Source organism: Hyperolius riggenbachi, unplaced genomic scaffold (assembly GCF_040937935.1).
Source record: "Hyperolius riggenbachi isolate aHypRig1 unplaced genomic scaffold, aHypRig1.pri scaffold_113, whole genome shotgun sequence".
Taxonomy (NCBI): Eukaryota; Metazoa; Chordata; class Amphibia; order Anura; family Hyperoliidae; genus Hyperolius; species Hyperolius riggenbachi.
This window is the reverse complement of record NW_027152339.1, coordinates 694,177-716,520: the sequence shown is the minus strand read 5'-3', so window position 1 is coordinate 716,520 and position 22,344 is coordinate 694,177. Positions and strand designations below refer to the sequence as shown.

The 22,344-nt window shown below is 48.5% G+C and overlaps 1 protein-coding gene across 1 annotated transcript in view; it reads left to right on the top strand.

Moving 5' to 3' along the window:
• The window catches only part of LOC137543597 (class I histocompatibility antigen, F10 alpha chain-like), a 56,958-nt gene that overhangs the window by 30,323 nt on the left and 4,291 nt on the right, over positions 1 to 22,344 (top strand). Inside the window, exons 3-6 of the mRNA XM_068264697.1 lie at positions 3,511 to 3,786; positions 6,673 to 6,783; positions 12,209 to 12,247; positions 18,082 to 18,142. Coding sequence (XP_068120798.1) covers positions 3,511 to 3,786; positions 6,673 to 6,783; positions 12,209 to 12,247; positions 18,082 to 18,134 — 479 coding nt within the window. The 3' untranslated portion in view covers positions 18,135 to 18,142. The remainder of the gene's footprint in view (positions 1 to 3,510; positions 3,787 to 6,672; positions 6,784 to 12,208; positions 12,248 to 18,081; positions 18,143 to 22,344) is intronic.

Genomic DNA, 22,344 nt, shown 5'->3' with positions numbered 1-22,344 from the left:
CAAATCATCACACCTGTACATTTAAAAAAAAAAAATCACACGCCAATATCCTCGGTAAATGATCCAACGAATACAGTATCCTCTAATCTTGCAATCTTCAATTAAGTTGATTGTAGATCTCCGCCGCCCCCCACATAGCAGAGAATGCGTCCTGTGGGACGCATAGCTGCCGGCTCCCGCTGTCCTCCACGCCTCCTCACCTCTCACCTAGCCTAGCACCTGGTGCACCCAGGGGTGCACCAGGTGCTTGGCTAGGTGAGGGGTGATAGGTTCAGATTTGATTCAATACAAAAAGAACTGGATCATTTATGATCCGGTTAGTATAGCTTAGAATGCGCGTAGCTGCCAGCTCCCGTTGTCTCTCCCCAACTGCCTTCACCTGTCACCCCTCACCTATCCTAGCACCTGGTGTGCCAGGCTAGGTGAGAGGTGAGGAGGCTGGGAGGACAGCAGGGTCCGGCAGCTATGCGTCCCACAGGTTGCATTCTCTGCTATGTGGGGGGGGGGGGGGGGGTGGAGATCTTCAATCAACTTAATTGAAGGTCGCAAGATTAGAGGATACTGTATTCGTTGCATTATTTACCGAGGATATTGGCGTGGGAACATTTTTTTTAAAGGTACAGGTAAGTATTTCTGGTTAATTAATAACATTAAAGGGCTTTTTTTGTGGCTGTGTTTTTATTTCATTTAACCCTTTGTGGAAATGGGTAAGGGGTACCCTTGCTCCCACTTTTCTTCTTAACATAACCTGCAAATTTGGTGATTCTGGCATTTAAGGGGGCCTTCCTATTAACCCTTAAAGTCGGCGGGTTTTGAATCACGAATCACGACTTGTGATCCGGATTTTCCCCTGACCCGGATTTTCCCCTGACCCGGATTCAAATCCACTCAAGTATAATTCGAGTCCATTCAAACATCCAGCCGAATCTGGATTTGACCCGGACCCAGATTCGAATGTACGCGAATCGAATTTGAGTGCATTCGAGCAACACTGTTCCCCACCTCCCATTGTGTCCCGCCAGAGCAGCCACATCAGTGAGGCTACCTATAGACTCTGCAATATTTACACATCATCTGATTTATATTACTGCACTTCCTTCCCATAGTTTATGGGTTGTTACTACTCCACATAGTGAGATGCAAATTATACTGGCTTGCATGCAGATTTAGGGCTGAGGCACACTATAAGCAATTTTCTGAGCACTTTCTGGCCTGCGTCGATTTCTGAGCGCTTTTAAAAAATGCTCCCATTCACTCGCAATAAAAATGGTGGTAAAATCACTGTGATGGCATAAAAACTCACGATTGCGGCCAGGGGTGTAACTAGACTTAAAAGGGCCCCCTGCAAAAATTATTTCATGGGTCCATGAACCCAATGAGGGTCACATGATCAGGAGCCAGAGAATGGCAACAGAGAGTGTTCTGCCGTAAAGCAGTATCTGGAAGCATTAAAAAATTACAGATGCTCCCACTATTCTGCATGGCAGGGGGAGGTGGCAGCAAGTTTTTGTGAGTGAAGGGAAGGGGGGGGTTAGGGGGTTTGCTAATTGGCTGCACTTGCGGTTTGGGAGAGGGAGGAGGGCCCCCCAAAGCCTCTGGGGGTCACATGGGCGATTGCCAGGCGCATGATTGCGGTGATTTTACTGCATGACCATGTTTTTTTTTTTAAAAAGCGCTAGCGCTGATGACCAGAATGTGCTCAGAAAAGCACTTATAGTGAGTCTCAGCCCCAAATGCTATGCGAATGCAGCTTGCAATTAGGCTAGTTAAATGCACTTACCGCTGATTAAAATTTCCATTAAATTTGCATGTAAGATGGATTTATTTGCATCTTATTGACCATCTTGTGTGACTAACATATTGCAGGCTTAGGATCCAGCATGCTCTAACATGTCATGTGACTGTTATATTGTTCCCCTTTCTAGCACTTGTCTATTGTCCTCACCACTGCATGAAAAGTTACAAAGTGACCAGGACATTCTTAAGGGGCCCATACACCTAACGATTTTCCTGCTGTGATTGAATCTGCTGTGAAATCATTGCGCAAACACTGACCGAACGATCGATTTCCGTCGTTCCCATCGATCCGTCGATGCAGAAGATTTCACTCAATCGCCGGCGGGTCGGGAGTATGTCGATAGCGGCATTAGAGTTCCCGACGACCGACGCTAGCGGCAATACATTACCTGATCCGGCCGGCGCGTGTCCCCTTTGTCACCGCTGCTCCTTCTCCGCTGGGCTCCGGCTGGCTTCACTTCTTCTTGTCCGGACAGGAAGTTTAAACAGTAGAGCACCCTCTACTGTTTAAACTTCCCCGGACAGAAAGTTCAGTGAAGCTGCACCCCTGGAGCTGAGCGCGGAGAAGGAGCAGCGGTGACAGCGGGGACACGCGCCGGCCGGATCCGGTAATGTATAGCTGGCGGGAGGCGGCGGCAGCTACACAGATTGTGATCGGTTTCATGCTGAAATCGATTCACAATCTGCAGTAAAGGCAGCCATACGATCCCTCTCTGATCAGATTCGATCAGAGAGGGATCTATCTGTTGGTCGATCTGATGGCAAATCGACCAGTGTATGGCCACCCTAGGACTATCAGTTATACTGTAGACACATGTTGTACTCAGTGCAGAGCACACACAGCGCCCCCTATTGTGTCCCCAGCAGATCCTCACTGTGTTCTCTCTCCTGTCAGTGCAGAGCACACACAGCGCCCCCTTCTGTGCCCCCAGCATATCCTCACTGTGTTCTCTCTCCTGTCAGTGCAGAGCACACACAGCGCCCCCTTCTGTGCCCCTAGCAGCCCCTCACTGTGTTCTCTCTCCTGTCAGTGCAGAGCACACACAGCGCCCCCTTCTGTTCCCCCAGCAGATCCTCACTGTGTTCTCTCTCCTGTCAGTGCAGAGCACACACAGCGCCCCCTTCTGTGCCCCCAGCAGCCCCTCACTGTGTTCTCTCTCCTGTCAGTGCAGAGCACACACAGCGCCCCCTTCTGTACCCCCAGCAGATCCTCACTGTGTTCTCTCTCCTGTCAGTGCAGAGCACACACAGTGCCCCCTTCTGTGCCCCCATCAGCCCCTTACTGTGTTCTCTCTCCTGTCAGTGCAGAGCACACACAGCACCCCCTTCTGTGCCCCCAGCAGAATATCCTCACTGTGTTCTCTCTCCTGTCAGTGCAGCACACACAGCGCCCCCTTCTGTGCCCCCAGCAGACTCTCACTGTGTTCTCTCTCCTGTCAGTGCACAGCACACACAGCGCCCCCTTCTGTTCCCCCAGCAGAATATCCTCACTGTGTTCTCTCTCCTGTCAGTGCAGAGCACACACAGCGCCCCCTTCTGTGCCCCCAGCAGCCCCTCACTGTGTTCTCTCTCCTGTCAGTGCAGAGCACACACAGCACCCCCTTCTGTTCCCCCAGCATATCCTCACTGTGTTCTCTCTCCTGTCAGTGCAGCACACACAGCGCCCCCTTCTGTGCCCCCAGCAGACTCTCACTGTGTTCTCTCTCCTGTCAGTGCGGCCAGAGGTGAAGGTGTGGGGCCGTCAGCACCCAGACGGGGTGACAAGACTTCAGTGTCTGGCGTACGGGTTTCACCCCCGACTTGTGGATGTGAAGTGGGTGAGGAATGGAGAGGACCATATTCCTTCAGATGAAGCCAGTCCCATCCTCCCCCATCCTGACGGCACCTATCAGACCAGAGTCAGCGTGGAAGTGCCAACAAGGGAGGGTGACACTTACTCCTGCCATGTGGATCACAGCAGCCTGGAGGAGACCCTCACTGTCACATGGGGTGAGTCTATGGGTTTGGGGAACTGTAGTAAATAATTGAATCATTCACTGAAATCTGCTGTATCTGATGGATACATGGAGATATATTGTTCCTGCTCCGTGGCCTTTTAAAGGTCACCTGACTACAAAAATTCTAAACAAATCATGAGGATATGTGTATTAAAAGAAACCTGAGGTGTGAGACCTATGAAAGCTGCCGTATTTATTTCCTTTTAAACAACATCAGTTGCCTGGCAGTCCTGCTGATCTTTCTGTTCAGTATGGTCTAAATCACCCACCTGAAACAAGCATGCAGGTAATTTTGTAGGTAGAAAGGGAGGTCTGAGAACACCCCGGAGTGAAAACAAAAAGACAGAGACCACAGGAGCCCCAATAGTGTAATATGTAAAAAAAAACTGAAGCAAATGGTGGAGAAGAATGGGTGCTCACAAAGGGAGGCTGCAGGCGGGCAACCAGCCACTGTAGGCAGGTAGAGATGCACAAACTCAACTCCACTCGGGTGTCCATTCGGACTGGACGTGGATGTTCTCTTGGTATGAGATAGCTCTAGATGGCTGTAGGGGTAGAGGGCCCTGACCAAAAAGACTACCTCTCCCGAAGCAGGGTGTGCGACACAAAGGGGATAAGAGGGGCCCAGATGATGATAAACTGCATTAAAAACAGTTAAAATAGACCAGGTGACATGGCTTACCTCACTGACGACAAGGTCAGATAATGACAAAGAACTTTAAAGTGGACCTGAGGTGAGAGTGATATGGAGGCTGCCATATTTGTTTCCTTTTAAACAATACTAGTTGCCTGGCAGCCCTGCTGATCTATTTGGCTGCAGTAGTGTCTGAAGTGCACCAGAAACAAGCATGCAGCCAATCTTGTCATATCTTACAATAATGTCAGACACACCTGAACTGCATATGCTTGTTCAGGGTCTGTGACTGAAAGGATTAGAGGCAGAGGATCAGCAGGACAGCCAGGCAACTGGTATTGCTTAAAAGGAAATAAATATGGCAGCCTCCATAAAACTCTCACCTCAGGTCCACTTTAATATGCACCTGTGCAGAACGCTTCAGGTTACGAGATCGCAAGTCTTGCGGCCGTGCACTCGTGCAGGCGCAGAAGATGTCAACCTGGCGAGGTCAGTATCTGACTGCAACGGAGGGGACTGCGGCCCCCCTGCTGGGAGCAGAGCTGCAGCGAGGGCACAAGACAGCTGGAGGAAGCCCCGGGTAAGTAGATATATTTTCTACACCCCACTTCCCTTTTAAGCATCTAAGCCACAAGATAAATCCAGCAAGCTTGAATGAAGCACTCTATCACAGCAGTTATCATGCGATCTGCAACTCACAGTGCTTATCACGCTACCAGCGTTAGTTCACGTGATAAGCAAAGGTTATCGTGCGATCAAATGCGCGTTTCACGTGAAAAGCGCACGTGATGGCGCAATAACCTTTGCTTATCACATGAACTAACGCGTTCCACGTGATAAGCACTGCAAGCCGCACATCGTGTGATAACTGCTGTGATAGAAGTTATCATGCTTTCATGAATCGACCTCAACATGTGGTAATTGGCAAATCACATTAGAGATATAAATCTGTCACTGCCCTGATTGGTGGGTAGCAGAGTCAGGTGACAGTGAAGGGTTTTGTTCTCTGCCCATCAGATACTCCCGGGTCCTTCACATGTATAATATCCCCCATCACCTCTGTACAGACCTGAACAGAGGGTGTCTGTACTGTTCCCATCTCCTGGTAATGAATGGTGGGCAGCTACTGGGCAGTATCTGTGGAAATAGGATCTGGGACCATCATGGGCAATAGAGTGATTTCTGTGAGCCCAGCAGTGTGACGTATTCATGTCTGATACACCTGAGAGATTTCCCCCCAGAAATGACAAATGGATGGACATCCCTCTGGATGTGTACTAGACTAGAGAATACAGCAAGAACTACCAGAAGCTGAAGGGAGCACCTTAGATAGAGGGAGGCTAATAGCTCCTGACTAATGCTGGATCCACACCATACAATTTTTTGGCCGATCGACCTGCCTGATCGATTATTTCCAGCATGTCCGACCTGAAGATCGATCAATTTTTTTAGCGATTTTCTGACGGATTTCCGTTCGTTTTGAACTCGGTCAGAAAATTGCTCAAAAAATCATTCGATCTTCAGATCGGACATGCTGGAAATAATCGATCGGGCAGGTCGATCGGCCAAAAAATTGTATGGTGTGGATCCAGCATTATAATGCTGGATCCACACCATACAATATACATTGTACATTATACAGCGCCACGGAATATGTTGGCGCTTTATAAATAAATAATAATAATGCGTTACTATTAGTTAAGAAACATATTCTGAGTTTCGCCATAGAAGAACCTTCTCCTGTTCCATTCTATGGATGCCCCCCCCCCATTCCATTATCACCCTCCAGCTTTTACTTGGTGGGAATCATCTTTTAATCTCACAGTAAACGTGTCAGGCGTGTAGCGATCATGTACCTGAGTCTCTGGAGACCAGAGTGTGCAGATCACTGGCAGATGCCACTGAAGTTGCAGCAGGAGGCACAAGACAGTAAATGGCAGGAGGACTTGAAGTGTAGACAGCCTGCTTGGCAGCTGAATTAGCTTCCTGACAAAAAAACGGTAGGCAGACTGGACTATAGACAGTTCTCCTTTAAAAATGTTGGTGCACATGCAAATGGAACACGCGCCTTCAAGTCGAATCTAATATTTGATATTATCCTTCAAACTCCCCATGTATTTGTACTAATATTGTCAATCATTGGTTGGGGGAGTGGCCTGTTGTCTGCATCATATACTGCTTGTCTTGTACTACATACAGCAGATTCTCATCTCATGTGATGTTTCCTTTATGTTCCCCTCTCAGATCCCAATGCAGAGTCTAAGGACAAGATGTACATAGTGATTGCTGTGGTTGTCACTCTTGCCATAGTTATTGCTGCTGGCATTGGAGTCATTGTATGGAGGAGATGCTCAGGTAAGTGTGATGGTTACATATCACAGCTGTATTACCTGTATAGGAAACCTGACATGAGCCCTTCATAGACAGCTCAGGAGGGGCTCTTGTGATTTCCCTTTTTCTTTCTTTGTAATGAATCATCAGAAAAACACAATCGCAATCACACCATGAAAACGAACACTTGCACCAAAATAACGCTGAAATACATGAAAAAACACTTTACAGTAGAGAGAACAATCGCTGTCATGTTGTGTTTTGGGGATTAATAGTGGAAAATGAGACTTACAGGAATGTCAGGGTTTCCTTTCTGAGAATTTGGTGTAACGTGACTGCAAACATTATTCCAATTATGAGATAAAAATTATTCAAGTTATGAGCTGGTTCTGAAAAGTTCAATTCAGTTTTTCATGAATAGAATTTTACCAAATGAAGTCAGATTCACTGCATTCTCGATGTTCTTGTAAGATCTTATCCAGGGATGCAACACGAATTTATCAAAAAGCGGATTTGTCCTGGAATGTGCAGAGCGCTGTGTAAGTGGGGGCTAACTCATCTAGGCTGTCCTCTCCTTTCCGATGCACGACAAGCTGCTTTTCATTTTCAGACACTTCCGCATTCTAATCCAGAACTGCTTCTGTGAAGACAGAAGTATCACAAGATGGAACGCTTTAGGGAGGTGGCGGTCTAGATGAGTTGACCCCCACATACACAGCCTGTGCCCCCCACATACACTGCCTGTGCCACCCACACATTTTGGGTTTGTTCTTGTTCATTTCTGATTTTATAGTGTGGCTTAAGAGTATTCATGAGCTCCTCATTAGGACATTATGTGGCTTTATTTCCTGCACATAAAGCTGCCAGTAACATCGCAGTCTGTGCCGCTCCTATACTCTGTACAGATAATGGAGGGCGTGGCTTTATTTCCTGCACATGAAGCTGCCGGTAACACAGCTGTCTGTGCCGCTCCTATACTCTGTACAGATAATGGAGGGCGTGGCTTTATTTCCTGCACATGCAGCTGCCGGTAACACAGCAGTCTGTGCTACTCCTATACTCTGTACAGATAATGGAGGGTGTGGCTTTATTTCCTGCACATGAAGCTTCCAGTAACACAGTAGTATGTGCTTCTCCTATACTCTGTACAGATAATGGAGGGCGTGGCTTTATTTCCTGCACATGAAGCTGCCAGTAACACAGCAGTCTGTGCTGCTCCTATACTCTGTACAGATAATGGAGGGCGTGGCTTTATTTCCTGCACATGAAGCTGCCGGTAACACAGCAGTCTGTGCTGCTCCTATACTCTGTACAGATAATGGAGGGTGTGGCTTTATTTCCTGCACATGAAGCTTCCAGTAACACAGTAGTATGTGCTGCTCCTATACTCTGTACAGATAATGGAGGGCGTGGCTTTATTTCCTGCACATGAAGCTGCCAGTAACACAGCAGTCTGTGCTGCTCCTATACTCTGTACAGATAATGGAGGGCGTGGCTTTATTTCCTGCACATGAAGCTGCCAGTAACACAGCAGTCTGTGCTGCTCCTATACTCTGTGCAGATAATGGAGGGCGTGGCTTTATTTCCTGCACATGGAGCTGCCGGTAACACAGCAGTCTGTGCTGCTCCTATACTCTGTACAGATAATGGAGGGCGTGGCTTTATTTCCTGCACATGGAGCTGCCGGTAACCCAGCGGTCTGTGCTGCTCCTATACTCTGTACAGATAATGGAGGGCGTGGCTTTATTTCCTGCACATGGAGCTGCCGGTAACCCAGCGGTCTGTGCCGCTCCTATACTCTGTACAGATAATGGAGGGCGTGGCTTTATTTCCTGCACATGGAGCTGCCGGTAACACAGCAGTGTGTGCTGCTCCTATACTCTGTACAGATAATGGAGGGCGTGGCTTTATTTCCTGCACATGGAGCTGCCGGTAACACAGCAGTCTGTGCCGCTCCTATACTCTGTACAGATAATGGAGGGCGTGGCTTTATTTCCTGCACATGAAGCTGCCAGTAACACAGCAGTCTGTGCCGCCCCTATACTCTGTACAGATAATGGAGGGCGTGCCTTTATTTCCTGCACATGGAGCTGCCGGTAACACAGCAGTCTGTGCCGCTCCTATACTCTGTACAGATAATGGAGGGGGCGTGGTTTTATTTCCTGCACATGAAGCTGCCGGTAACACAGCAGTCTGTGCTGCTCCTATACTCTGTACAGATAATGGAGGGCGTGGCTTTGTTTCCTGCACATGAAGCTGCCGGTAACACAGCAGTCTGTGCTGCTCCTATACTCTGTACAGATAATGGAGGGCGTGGCTTTATTTACTGCACATGAAGCTGCCAGTAACACAGCAGTCTGTGCCGCCCCTATACTCTGTACAGATAATTGCGGGCGTGGCTTTATTTACTGCACATGAAGCTTCCAGTAACACAGCAGTCTGTGCTGCTCCTATACTCTGTACAGATAATGGAGGGCGTGGCTTTATTTCCTGCACATGGAGCTGCCGGTAACACAGCAGTCTGTGCCGCCCCTATACTCTGTACAGATAATGGAGGGCGTGGCTTTATATCCTGCACATGAAGCTGCCGGTAACACAGCAGTCTGTGCTGCTCCTATACTCTGTACAGATAATGGAGGGCGTGGCTTTATTTCCTGCACATGAAGCTGCCGGTAACACAGCAGGTATAAAGCCACGCCCTCCATTATCTGTACAGAGTATAGGGGCGGCACAGACTGCTGTGTTACCGGCAGCTCCATGTGCAGGAAATAAAGCCACGCCCTCCATTATGGAAAGGTTAATATTGAACAGGCTGATGGATTTGTTGGGCCGGCTCTGTGCCGCTCCTATACTCTGTACAGATAATGGAGGGCGTGGCTTTATTTACTGCACATGAAGCTGCCGGTAACACAGCAGTCTGTGCCGCTCCTATACTCTGTACAGATAATGGAGGGCGTGGCTATATTTCCTGCACATGAAGCTGCCAGTAACACAGCAGTCTGTGCTGCTCCTATACTGTGTACAGATAATGGGGGGCGTGGCTTTATTTCCTGCACATGGAGCTGCCGGTAACACAGCAGTCTGTGCCGCTCCTATACTCTGTACAGATAATGGAGGGCGTGGCTTTATTTCCTGCACATGGAGCTGCCGGTAACACAGCAGTCTGTGCCGCTCCTATACTCTGTACAGATAATGGAGGGCGTGGCTTTATTTCCTGCACATGAAGCTGCCGGTAACACAGCAGTCTGTGCTGCTCCTATATTATGTACAGATAATGGAGGGCGTGGCTTTATTTCCTGCACATGGAGCTGCCAGTAACACAGCAGTCTGTGCTGCCCCTATACTCTGTACAGATAATTGAGGGTGAGAATCTTAATGAGACGCCAGTGACATAAACAGGACATGGTAGAAATTTTAGCTAGTTGACTTTATTTGAAAACCATCTTTTCCACATTCTGTCTGCTGTGTGTGTGAAATACCATCTTAGGTATTTGCATCTCCATTGAAGTCTGCAGTAATGACTTTTAAATATATCACCTAGCCAGCAGCCCATTCATTAACTTCACCTTAAAAAAACCCGAGGCGCAAAATTTAAATCTTAATAGGACCCAGAGGCATGTCATGTGTACAATGTCATGCTTCTGTGTCTCTTTTTTTGCCACCGCTAGTCCCCCCGGGGTCTGCTGTGCCCCCCTGAAAGTATCGGCAGGCTAGCGACAATCTGCTTCTAGCTAGCTGTCTGTTTACTTGAGGCTTGTCAATCAGCCTCCTACACATCTCCGTCTCCATGATAGGCTCCCCCTGCCTCTGTTACCTCCAATCGGAAGCCAAGCCGCAACTCAGGAGTACATTCTAGGTTGCCGCTTGGCTTCAAAATGGAGGAAGCTAGCAGAGGCGGAGGGAACCTGTCATGGAGGCAATGTGGAGGAGGTTGATTGACAAGCCTCAGGTAAACAGACAGCTAGCTACAAGCAGATTGTCGCTAGCCTGGTGATACTTTTAGGGGGGCACAGCAGACCCCGGGGGGACTGCTGTGAGACACAGAGGCACGTCATTGTGCACATGACAAGCCTCTGTGTCCTATTAAGATTGAAATTTTCCACCTCTGGTTCTCTTTAATGAGTAGACTAGATGGGTGTTGTGTATGGAGACGGCTGATGATGCAGGAAACCGATGTTTGCATACATGTAAAAGTGAAGTCTGGATGTACCAAGGAGGATGTCACCCTTTTTTTATAGAATAGGAGGAAACTGTATTATTTTTGTATTAGAAGTTTGGGTAGCCCCAGGGTACATTCCCTCCTATAAGAACCAGCTCTCAGATTCATTAAGCCTCATTCTTGGAAGGTGGCTTCCTGAGCTAGAGGAAGTCCCTGATCTAATCAGCTGACTCATATAGTTTCACGGCCAGAAATGAGACATTATACAGAGTAAACTTATTTATTTATTTTTCTGTTTTACCCCCCTTTATTTGTACAAGTAAATTTCTTGCTGTGTGTCTTTGTCATTTTTACTTTTGTTTTTGTAAATATTTTTTTGTATTTATTCTTTCTGCCTTTGTTCCACTTTTCTGAAATATTACATCTTTACTTAATAAGTTAGTCTTCTACTAATAATAATAATAATAATTGCAGTATTTGTATAGCGCCTTTCTCCTGTCGGACTCAAAGCGCTTGCGAGGCAGCCACTAGAGCGCACTCAGTAGGCAGTAGCAGTGTTAGGGAGTCTTGCCCAATGAACTCCTTACTGAATTACTGGCTTACTGAACAGGCAGAGCCGAGATTCGAACCCAGGTCTCCCATGTCAGAGGCAGAGCCCTTAACCAGTACACCATCCAACCATCCACCATCCAGCCAATACTAAGCAGGGGAAGGAGATCTTCTATAGAGAGACACTGCAGAGTATTGTGTTACAGATCAGTGCCATATTGTATGCTTGGTTGTTTCATTGCTACTCGTGTGAGATTGCATTGTGTGTATGTGGTGTTCCCATAGTTTTGGCCTAAAGCCCGCAGCTGAACCAAGATACGTGACGCCAGCCTGAGTGTGTGCAGCTCGACAGCAGTGCATGAAATTCTCAGAATTGCCATAGACAGGGATAGATCTCCTTTCCATGCAATAATCTGTGTGTGTATGGTGTCTGCCAGATTCATTTGCACATGACTGCTAGTGGTGGCTGAATCTTGCAAAGGGAGGCTGCAGGCGCCTGCCTTGTTTTATCTTAAAAAAGTCTTCTCCTCCTCTTGATTTGGTTGAAAACTGTCAGGACCTGTCTCTATAGGCTAGCCTGGGGGGTTCCTGACAATGCCTCTCCTGTATCTGCTGATAAAGCAGTTATTATATGCTGAGAAATAACAGCAGATTTGGTTCCGGCTGATTCATTTCATGTATGAAGAATGTGAAAGCGAAAATAATTTCCTGATGCTAAACTCTTCTCTCTGTGTGTTTCAGGGAAGCGTGCTGCTGCTAGGATCTATGCTCCAGCTCCCAGTAAGTCGCATTACAACATGTGCTTCTCCTCTGCAGGGTCATTACTACCTGTGTTGTTACAATGTAACTCCGCCTTCCATGATACATTTACAGTAAACTCATAAATTGTCTTATAGAAAATCTGTACTAAGAAAAACAGCACCTGGGGGGTACTCACCTCGGGTGGGGGAAACCTCCGGATCCTATCGAAGCTTCCCTGTCCTCCTGCGTCCCACGGGGGTCCTGCTGTGCCCCTCCGAACGTCTGCGATGTAAATATCTACCTTCCCGGCTCCAGCGCAGGCACAGTAGCGGCGCTGCGCTCCAAAGTAGGCGGAAATACCCGATCTCAGTCGGGTCCGTTCTACTGCGTAGGCACAAGTCTCCGGCACCTCCGCAGTAGAATGGACCCGACTGAGATCGGGTATTTCCGTCTACTTCGGAGCCGAAAGCCGAAACGGCACCCCTGCTGGAGCCTGGAAAGGTTAATATTGAACAGGCTGATGGATTTGTCGGGCCGGCTTTGAAGGGCTGCAGCGAGACCTCCGTGGGACAGAGGAGGACGGGGGAAGCCTCATTAGGATCCGGAGGCTTCCCCCAGGTGAGTACCCCCCGGGGGAAGTTTTCCTTGTTACAGTGTCTCTTTAACAGTATTCATTACATAAGTAGTATTTTTAGAACTGTAACAGGTCTGGAAGCGTCAAACATTACTGAGTTCATATTTGAGATACAAAGTTTCTGTACCTTGGAGAATAGACACAGAGACAGAGGGAGCCCAGATGGTGTAGTGCAGTATGTTAGGCAGGGTAGACATAAGGGGAACAATTAAAAATGGTACTTACAAAATCTGGCTCATGTGGCTGAAAAGGACAGGACATCTGTGACTTCTGCTTCCTGGACGTGATACTCATATTCTGAGCTGCTGTTAGTAATGCAGCACCTTGAACTTTCACTGCTCTCCCATGGGTCCCCATGCACGTGCTTGTGCATTCCCGATAGCTCCAAAGATAGCACTTGGAAGGGAACATGTGTTTCCTTAGCCAATCTGTGCCTGTTGTTTTTTTTTTTTTTTTTTTAAATGATCACTGTTACAGCCAGCAACAGTGATATTATCCACTTACCGCAATTGGATGCGAGACTCATGTCTACTTTTCCTACCACTGTCCATGCAAGGATGCCAGTCTCACCGCTGTGGTGGTTTTGCCACCACTGTGCCCGAATCTGAGTATGTACACACAACACACAATGACCCGTGTGCACATGATCTCCGGGATCCTCCTGTGTGTGACAGTTGTACACGTACGCTCCTGACAACTCTCAAAGCAGCACTGATTGGTGCAAGGGAACATGTGTTCCCTGAGCCAATCTGCATTTTCTTTGTGCGTGTTGCTACTACAGCCAGTAACCATAATCATTCTTACAATGCAACCACTTTTGCACTGTGGAAATGGCTGCTTGCTGTGATCCTCTTCAGGGGCACACTACCTTACTTATATAAGCACAGTCATACTGCGCAGTCATGGCCTACACAATAGCGCAAAGCAATGCAGGAGCAGCTTTGTGCTACTGCACAGGCACAGGTCATATTTGCACCTGCACAGTATGGCCACGCTCATACACAGATGGGAGCGCGGCCACTAGAACATATTTGCCAAGCTCTTGTTGAATATACTTAAATGGTCCCAGCACTAAATCCGCTATACAAGCAAAGAATAGTGCTGTGATAAGTAGTGCAAAAAAGCCATAGGCACACATTAAGAATAAGGCCCCGTTCACACTTGCGTTCTGGGATCCGTACGGTTCCGATTCCGATCCGGATCCGGTCCGTTTGCATCAGGCATGAATCAGGCTGCCATCCGGATCTGTGTGGTAAAAATAGCGAAATAAACTATTAAAATTGTTGGGGTGTGAGAGGTCAGCAGAAGGTTCACCTGTACAATCAGGTCCTCCGCTGTTTAGGGCCTCACCTCCACGTCCGACATACTGCCAAACAGCTCCAGCACAAAGTCACTGCTGCTCCACTCCAGGAATGCTGGGCCCATGAGTCCCCATCCAAAATGGCCGCTAGAATATGCATAGGAAGTGGGGTAGAACGTCCGGTTTTGATAGCCAGTGTGTTCTGTGCTTTCCGTTCCCCATTGGTTTCTATATCCGGATGGTGCAGTCAGGATCCGGTCCGGGTGCGTGGGCCGGATGATCCGGACCCGGAAAATAGCGCATGTTGGAAAAGTGTCCGGCTCCGTTCTGTACGGAACGGACGCATGTGAACGCCCGCATAGACTTTGCATTGCTATGCGGAACGTACGTTCCGTTTGTACAGTATACGGTCCGGATCCGATCAGGTGAATCCGGACAGTGAACGCTAATGTGAACCAGGCCTTAGAGATTCCTGTGCATCCAGTTTATCAAATAAGGTATATAATGTGACCTCATTTTAATTGAAAGTGTAGAATAAATTTTGATATATCTTACAGCTTCGATCCATGTCACATTAAAAAAAAAGGTACGGACAAACTCAATCCATCATTCAAAAAAATGTAATTTTCAAAATTATGATATCAAACTTGGAAAAATTTCAGGAAAAGTACAAGTCGGAACATTTCAAGTTACCCATAGTTAAATAACCCCGGTTATTTTCATAATAGTGACATTTGTGGCCTTTTTCTGATGTCCTTCTGGGGCTTCTCAAAGAAAGACTGGAGCTAAAATATTTTGCACAAAAAATTGGTCTGTAGAAAGCCACATCCACACTTGGGAATGTATCGCATTCTAAATGCCCAGCTAGCTGTCAAACGAAGCATATGTAGTTTCATTTTATTTGTGATCAGTAGTAAAATAGATTTTGGGGTGTTTGAGGGCTATGCCATGTGAATTCTTTTTAAAGACAAAGTGAATCAAAAGCAATATTTTTATTTTTATATACTCTGTACCAAAGTAAAACAAATTGAGATACTGTTAAAGAGAAAATGTCCTTAAAGAGAAACTCCAACCAAAAATTGAACTTTTTCCCAATCAGTAGCTGATACCCCATTTTAGATGAGAAATTCAATGATTTTCACAAACAGACCATCAGGGGGCGCTGTGTGACTGATTTTGTGCTGAAACCCCTCCCACAAGAACCTCTGAATACCGCGGTACTGCTGGCAAACTGCTACAATGTAACAATGTTCACAGACAGGAAATAGCTGTTATTAGCTGTCTGCAACAGACAGAACAGCTAGAAACAGCTAAATAACCTGCCCACAGTAACAATGTCACCAAGTAATAAATGTCAGAATGTGAATCTGGGAGAGGAAAGATTTTACAATGAGCAAACACTGACTAAATCATTTATACATAATTATTTTAAAAATGAAGCACTTTTTTTTATTACATTATTTTCACTGGAGTTCCTCTTTAACGTATATTACAGTTATTTTTTGCAAATAAGGGTTTGCGATGATGGAGTATTATGATGAAACAAAAAGTACAATATTGTCACCATACAAGTGCACTAGGAGCATCATTTAAATGTTCTGGTAACCAGGCAAATACAAGGTGTGGGTTTTATCTACCATAGCACTGCTTATTTTAAAATAATAATGCATGAAAATAGAGAAATAATTTATTTTTTCATTTTTTCCATATGTTCCCCTTTAAAATGCATATAAATTAAAGTAGTTACTAAAAGAAAATATCCACAATAAGCCCAAATTGTTCCCATAAAGCAGTACAGATTATTTAGGTGTGACAAGTAGTGATAAAGTGAACGCCGAATGAATGGGAGCAGCACCGAAATGTACAAATTGCTCTGGTCCATTAGGTAAAAACAACCCAATGAGGTGATGTTTTTTAGGATGAAAAAAAGTGAGGTGGTGAGAAATGACCCGAGGGCATAGACCTCCTGATAGACTCAGTCTGTTGTTATATGCTTGATAGGTTGTTCACTTGCAGGTACACCATTAGCTTTTTGTGTTCAGATGAAACTATTGCATAACATATACAGTAATGCATGCTGCTTGCTGTTTTACAGATGACCAGCAGGGGCTGCTGCTGATTTTCCTTTTATCATTTCATATCTTTTTGTCTCCCCCGCCACTGGTGCATTGATGGCTGTGTCCATTTACTGTTATAAACTGACAATTGGTGCCCATACCTGGATGCAGGACCTGTTAGTGCTCTCTGCAGCTTTTTCCTTACATTAGCATTAGGGAGAGGGTGGGAAGGCTGCTATTACACCTAATCACCGTATAACTCAGCGGATTGTTCAGAAACAGCCTTATCAGTCTGCCTGACAGACTGTACACATGCACTAGTGTCGGCAGAAGGTCCGCCCAGCAGGAGGGTCTGACGGACCCGTCGTTCATTACAATAGTGCGTGTGTACGCACCTTTATACTACAAAGCCTGTTATATGTCGGTCGTGCTGTGTGTCAGGGTTGGAGAGGTAGAAGTAAGGAGAGTGACTGTAGTGCAGCTGGGGATGGAGGCCGGTAGGAACAGTTTAAAAAAAAAACACAGCCAAAAATGGGCGCAATTGTTACTTATCTTAAATTGATAGCCGTAATGCTATTTAGTGGGTGGCTGCAATTAAATTATTTATCATATTATTGTTATAGGGGATTGGTGGGTCTTAAGGTTAGGAACCACCAGGGGCGTCTTAGTGTTAGGCACCATCGGGGGGGGGGGGGTCTTAGGGTTAGGCACCACCAGTGGGGGTCTTAAGGTTAGTCACCACCAGGGGGGTTTTAGAGTTAGGCACCAGCGGGGGGGGGGGGGGGGTCATGGGGTTAGGCACTACTGGGGGGTTATGATTAGGCAACACCAGGGGGTTGCCTAACCCTAAGGGGTCTTAGGGTTAGGCACTACCAGGGGGTTTTATGGTTAGACACTACCAGGGGGTTTTAGGGTTAGGCACCGCAGGAAGCTCTAACGGTTAGGCAAAACCAGGTTGGAGTTAGGCAAAACCTGGGGGCGCCTCAGGGTTAGACACTACCAGGGGGGTTTTAGGATTAAGCACCACCAGGGGATCTTAGGGTTAGGCACCACCAGGGGCGTCTTAGAGCAAGGCAACACCAGGGGGCGGCTTAAGGTTAGGCACCACCAGGGGATCTTAGGGTTAGGCACCACCAGGGGAGGGTTCTGTGTGAGAGTAGGGAGAGGTTAGGTTTTAGTTAGGTTGTAGACTATTGGTAAATTTATGGATAATGTAATATCGCTATTAAATTAGTTATCGTTTTTGTTATGGTTATTGTTATTTAACATTGTGCCTAAATTGTTATTTACTGTAATTGTTATTGAAATTGTTACTTAATGTCACGCCTAAATTAGCTCGCAACTTTATCAAATGTATGCAGGGAGGGGGGTCTGTTATGTGGTGTGTGTGGGTGGAGAGTGGGCTAGGGGAGGGGAGTTATAAATGATGCTATTGGGGTCTGGCAGGGATGCTGCTGGTGTATGTATAGTTGTGTCGTCAGTGAGTTGGGCGCCCTGGGGAAAGCTGAATGACTGCTCTCTCTGCTGCCGCAAAACACCTTGGTGGCGTTAAATACTATTCCCTCTCCGAGTTGTCGCAACTCAGAGGGAGATGTAATTCGGGGTCTGGCTGCTGCTGGAGGCCTGAATTACCCTTACACGCCCCGCAAAGCATTACATTGCTGCTATGGGAGGCGTGGTTTCAGCACCTGGCGGGGAGCTCCGTGCGCCGAAACCACCCGCTTCATGCTGCTGGCAGTTCTGATTAATGTTTTAAAATTTAGCAGTAGCAGCAAATGGAAAGCAACATAATAAGTGCCTTGTTTTCTATCCAGACAGATTTATATTAGAGTGTATACAGAACTACAAGTGCACTAATATGGCTGCAATTATCTCTTTACAGACAAAGAAGAGAATTCCTCCAACTCATCCAATTCTCAGGAGATCTCAGCATGAGCTGTAATGTAAGTGCCGGAGTCCCATCATCATCTGCCTGCTCTCTGCTCCTCTATTCCTGTTACAGGATTATCACTCAGGAAGAGTATATCTCTGATACGTAACATTCCTGCCAGGAGTCATATATGGCATCATTATTATTATGTGTTATACCATCTTAGCTTGGATCAGAGTAGCTTCTAGGTAGTAGCAATGGTGGAAGAATTCCTGTCTCCAAATCCCACCCCTGAGCAAGAGTAGGTGTGGCTATACAGGAAGTTAAGCAGTGTGTGTAGTGCAGAGGTGGGCAAACTTGGATCGGGCCTGCATTCCTCTTGGCAGCCTATGCAAAGTTATGGCACTCCAAATAGTGTCACAGCTTTCCTCAGACCCCCTATTTTGCCACACTGTTCTGTTACCCTGTGCTTTCCATAGTGTGTCCGAGCTTCATATAATGTTATGCCCTCTTTTCTGTAATATCACTGATGATCCCTCCTGCCCATGGGCGTAACAACCTCCCTGCAACCCCTGCCATCGCAGGGGGGTCCAGAGGCTTTGTCTTTGTCAGCAGTGATCATTCATTCATCAAACACTTTGATTGGCTTTGGGAACACGTGTTCCCATTTACATATCTGTACACTGCCATGTGACATGGGGCGTGCGCGTGTGCGAGCAATGCATGTCGCATGCAGGGGTGAGCCTGGGGTGCCTGGCACCTGGGTGCAAGATTTTCTCTGGCGCCTATGGGAGTGGTTAAATTAACCGCGCCCAACCACATAACCACACCCATGTCCTGCCTAATCACACCCACACCTTCCACCTCTTTACGCATGCATGTGATACCCCATTCCTACCCCTCTTCCATGGGCTTGCTCCTGGCTGGCTTTGGCTGCCTGCGAGTCTGCTAGTCTCTGGACTGACTCAGGCTGGGAGGCTGCGTATTTATGGCTGCCTGCGGCCACCCTACTATCGCTCGCTGTCGTCGGCTCCTCCCCCCCCGCCAAGCCCAAGAGTGAGGTGGGCTGCCTATATCTTTCCCATTGCGCCGCGCAGCCCGCCAGTGTTGCCAACCTTTCACGTTATTTTTTTACTGACAAATTCCTAAAAATTTACTGACAAAAGATTTTTACTGACAAAATTTCCCCACTAAATGCACATAAGGGACAACGTTTCACCAGTAAATGCACGTAATGAGAGACAGCCTTTCATCAGTAAATGCACATAATAAGAGACAGCTTTTCGCCAGTAAATGCACATAAGAAACCGCTTTTCACCAGTAAATGCACATAATAAGAAACCGCTTTTCACCAGTAAATGCACATAATAAGAGACAGCTTTTCACCAGTAAATGCACATAAGAAACCGCTTTTCACCCGTAAATGCACATAATAAGAGACAGCTTTTCACCAGCAAATGCACATAAGAGACAGCTTTTCACCAGTAAATGCACATAATAAGAGACAGCTTTTCACCAGTAAATGCACATAATGACAAACAGCCAGTGTCCCCAGTATATGTAGCCAGCCTGGACCCCCTTTAGGTAGTGAGCGACAGGGACCCCTTTAGGTAGTGAGCGATAGGGACCCCTTTAGACAGTGAGCGACAGGGACCCCCATTTAGGCAGTGACAGGGACCCCCGTATAGCTAGTGAGTGACAGGGAGCCCTTTAGGTAGTGAGTGACAGGGACCCCCATTTAGGCAGTGACAGACAGGGACCCCCGTATAGCTAGTGAGTGATAGGGACCCCCATATAGGCAGTGAGTGACAGGGACCCCCGTACAGGTAGTGAGTGAGAGGGACCCCCGTACAGACAGTGAGTGACAGGGACCCCCGTACAGACAGTGAGTGACGGACCCCCGTACAGATAGTGAGTGACAGGGACCCCCGTACAGATAGTGAGTGACAGGGACCCCCGTATAGCTAGTGAGTGACAGGGACCCCCGTATAGCTAGTGAGTGACAGGGACCCCCATACAGCTAGTGAGTGACAGGGACCCCCGTACGGCTAGTGAGTGACAGGGACCCCCGTATAGCTAGTGAGTGACAGGGACCCCCGTACAGCTAGTGAGTGACAGGGACCCCCGTATAGCTAGTGAGTGACAGGGACCCCCGTATAGCTAGTGAGTGACAGGGACCCCCGTATAGCTAGTGACAGGGACCCCCGTATAGATAGTGAGTGACAGGGACCCCCGTATAGCTGGTAAGTGAGTGAGTGAAAAGGAGCCCCCCTCCCCTCCTCTAGCCGCCGCTGCTGCTCCCCCAAATAGCTAGTGACAGGGACCCCCGTATAGCTAGTGAGTGACAGGGACCCCCGTATAGATAGTGAATGACAGGGACCCCCAAATAGCTAGTAAGTGACAGGGACCCCCGTATAGCTGGTAAGTGAGTGAGTGAAAAGGAGCCCCCCTCCCCTCTTCTAGCCACCGCTGCTTCTCCCCCAAATAGCTAGTGACAGGGACCCCCGTATAGCTGGTAAGTGAGTGAGTGAAAAGGAGCCCCGCTCCCCTCCTCTAGCCGCCGCTGCTGCTGCTCCCTTCTTACCTTGCAGCCAGCAGCAGCCCAGCGTCAGACCTCAGGATCAGCGGCGACCCGACCAGTAAGAGCGGGCGCCGGACGCACCCGCTCTATATGCGGAAGTGATGTCACTTCCGCATATCAGTGCGGGCGCTGGGTCCTAGCGCCCGCACTATTGGTCGCCGCCTGATCGAGGTCTGACGTGGTGGTGGCGGCGGCGGCTACAGGGAGGGAGGGAGCAGCGGCGGCGGCCAGAGGGGGTGAGCGGCGGCCGGGCGGCGCCTGTCTGAGACAGGCGCCTGGGTGCAATGCACCCGCAGCACCCACCCAGGCTCGGCCCTGGTCGCATGCAAACACACAGAGTCAAGTATTTACATCCCTGGGAGTTAGAGTGAAGTTTTCAGGGATGTAGATACTCATCCTGCAGAATGGTAACTACAGTAGATAAAACATGACCACACCGGTGTTGGGATTTTAGTTATTACTAGGCATAAGCCCACCCATTTAAAACTGGTACTAGGGTTCAGCCGCTGCCCATGCCGCAAGCATCGCTCCCCGCCTCGAGCGCGCATGGCTGCACTCTCCCTGCCGCACGCACGGCTGTGCTCCCCCTGCACCCGTCCTCCTGCTCTCCAACTTCCGCCTGTGTGCCACACATGCACAGTAGCGCAAATGCATGGACACAGGGACAGGAGAGGATGCATGGACACAGGGACAGGAGAGGATGCATGGACACAGGGACAGGAGAGGATGCATGGACACAGGAACAGGAGAGGATGCAGGGACACAGGGACAGGAGAGGATGCAGGGACAGGAGAGGATGCAGGGACAGGAGAGGATGCAGGGACACAGGGAGAGGATGCAGGGACACAGGGACAGGAGAGGATGCATGGACACAGGGACAGGAGAGGATGCATGGACACAGGAACAGGAGAGGATGCAGGGACACAGGGACAGGAGAGGATGCAGGGACAGGAGAGGATGCAGGGACACAGGGACAGGAGAGGATGCAGGGACAGGAGAGGATGCAGGGACACAGGGACAGGAGAGGATGCAGGGACGCAGGGACAGGAGAGGATGCAGGGACAGGAGAGGATGCAGGGACAGGAGAGGATGCAGGGACAGGAGAGGATGCAGGGACAGGAGAGGATGCAGGGACGCAGGGACAGGAGAGGATGCAGGGACGCAGGGACAGGAGAGGATGCAGGGACAGGAGAGGATGAAGGGACGCAGGGACAGGAGCAGATGCAGGGACGCAGGGACCGGAGAGGATGCATGGACGCAGGGACAGGAGAGGATGCAGGGACGCAGGGACAGGAGAGGATGCATGGACGCAGGGACAGGAGAGGATGCATGGACGCAGGGACAGGAGAGGATGCATGGACGCAGGGACAGGAGAGGATGCAGGGACAGGAGAGGATGCAGGGACGCAGGGACAGGAGAGGATGCAGGGACAGGAGAGGATGCAAGGACAGGAGAGGATGCAGGGACAGGAGAGGATGCAGGGACACAGGGACAGGAGAGGATGCAGGGACAGGAGAGGATGCAGGGACACGGGAACAGGAGAGGATGCAGGGACAGGAGAGGATGCAGGGACACGGGGACAGGAGAGGATGCAGGGACACAGGGATAGGAGAGGATGCATGTATGCAGGGACAGGAGAGGATGCAGGGACAGGAGAGGATGCAGGGACACAGGGACAGGAGAGGATGCAGGGA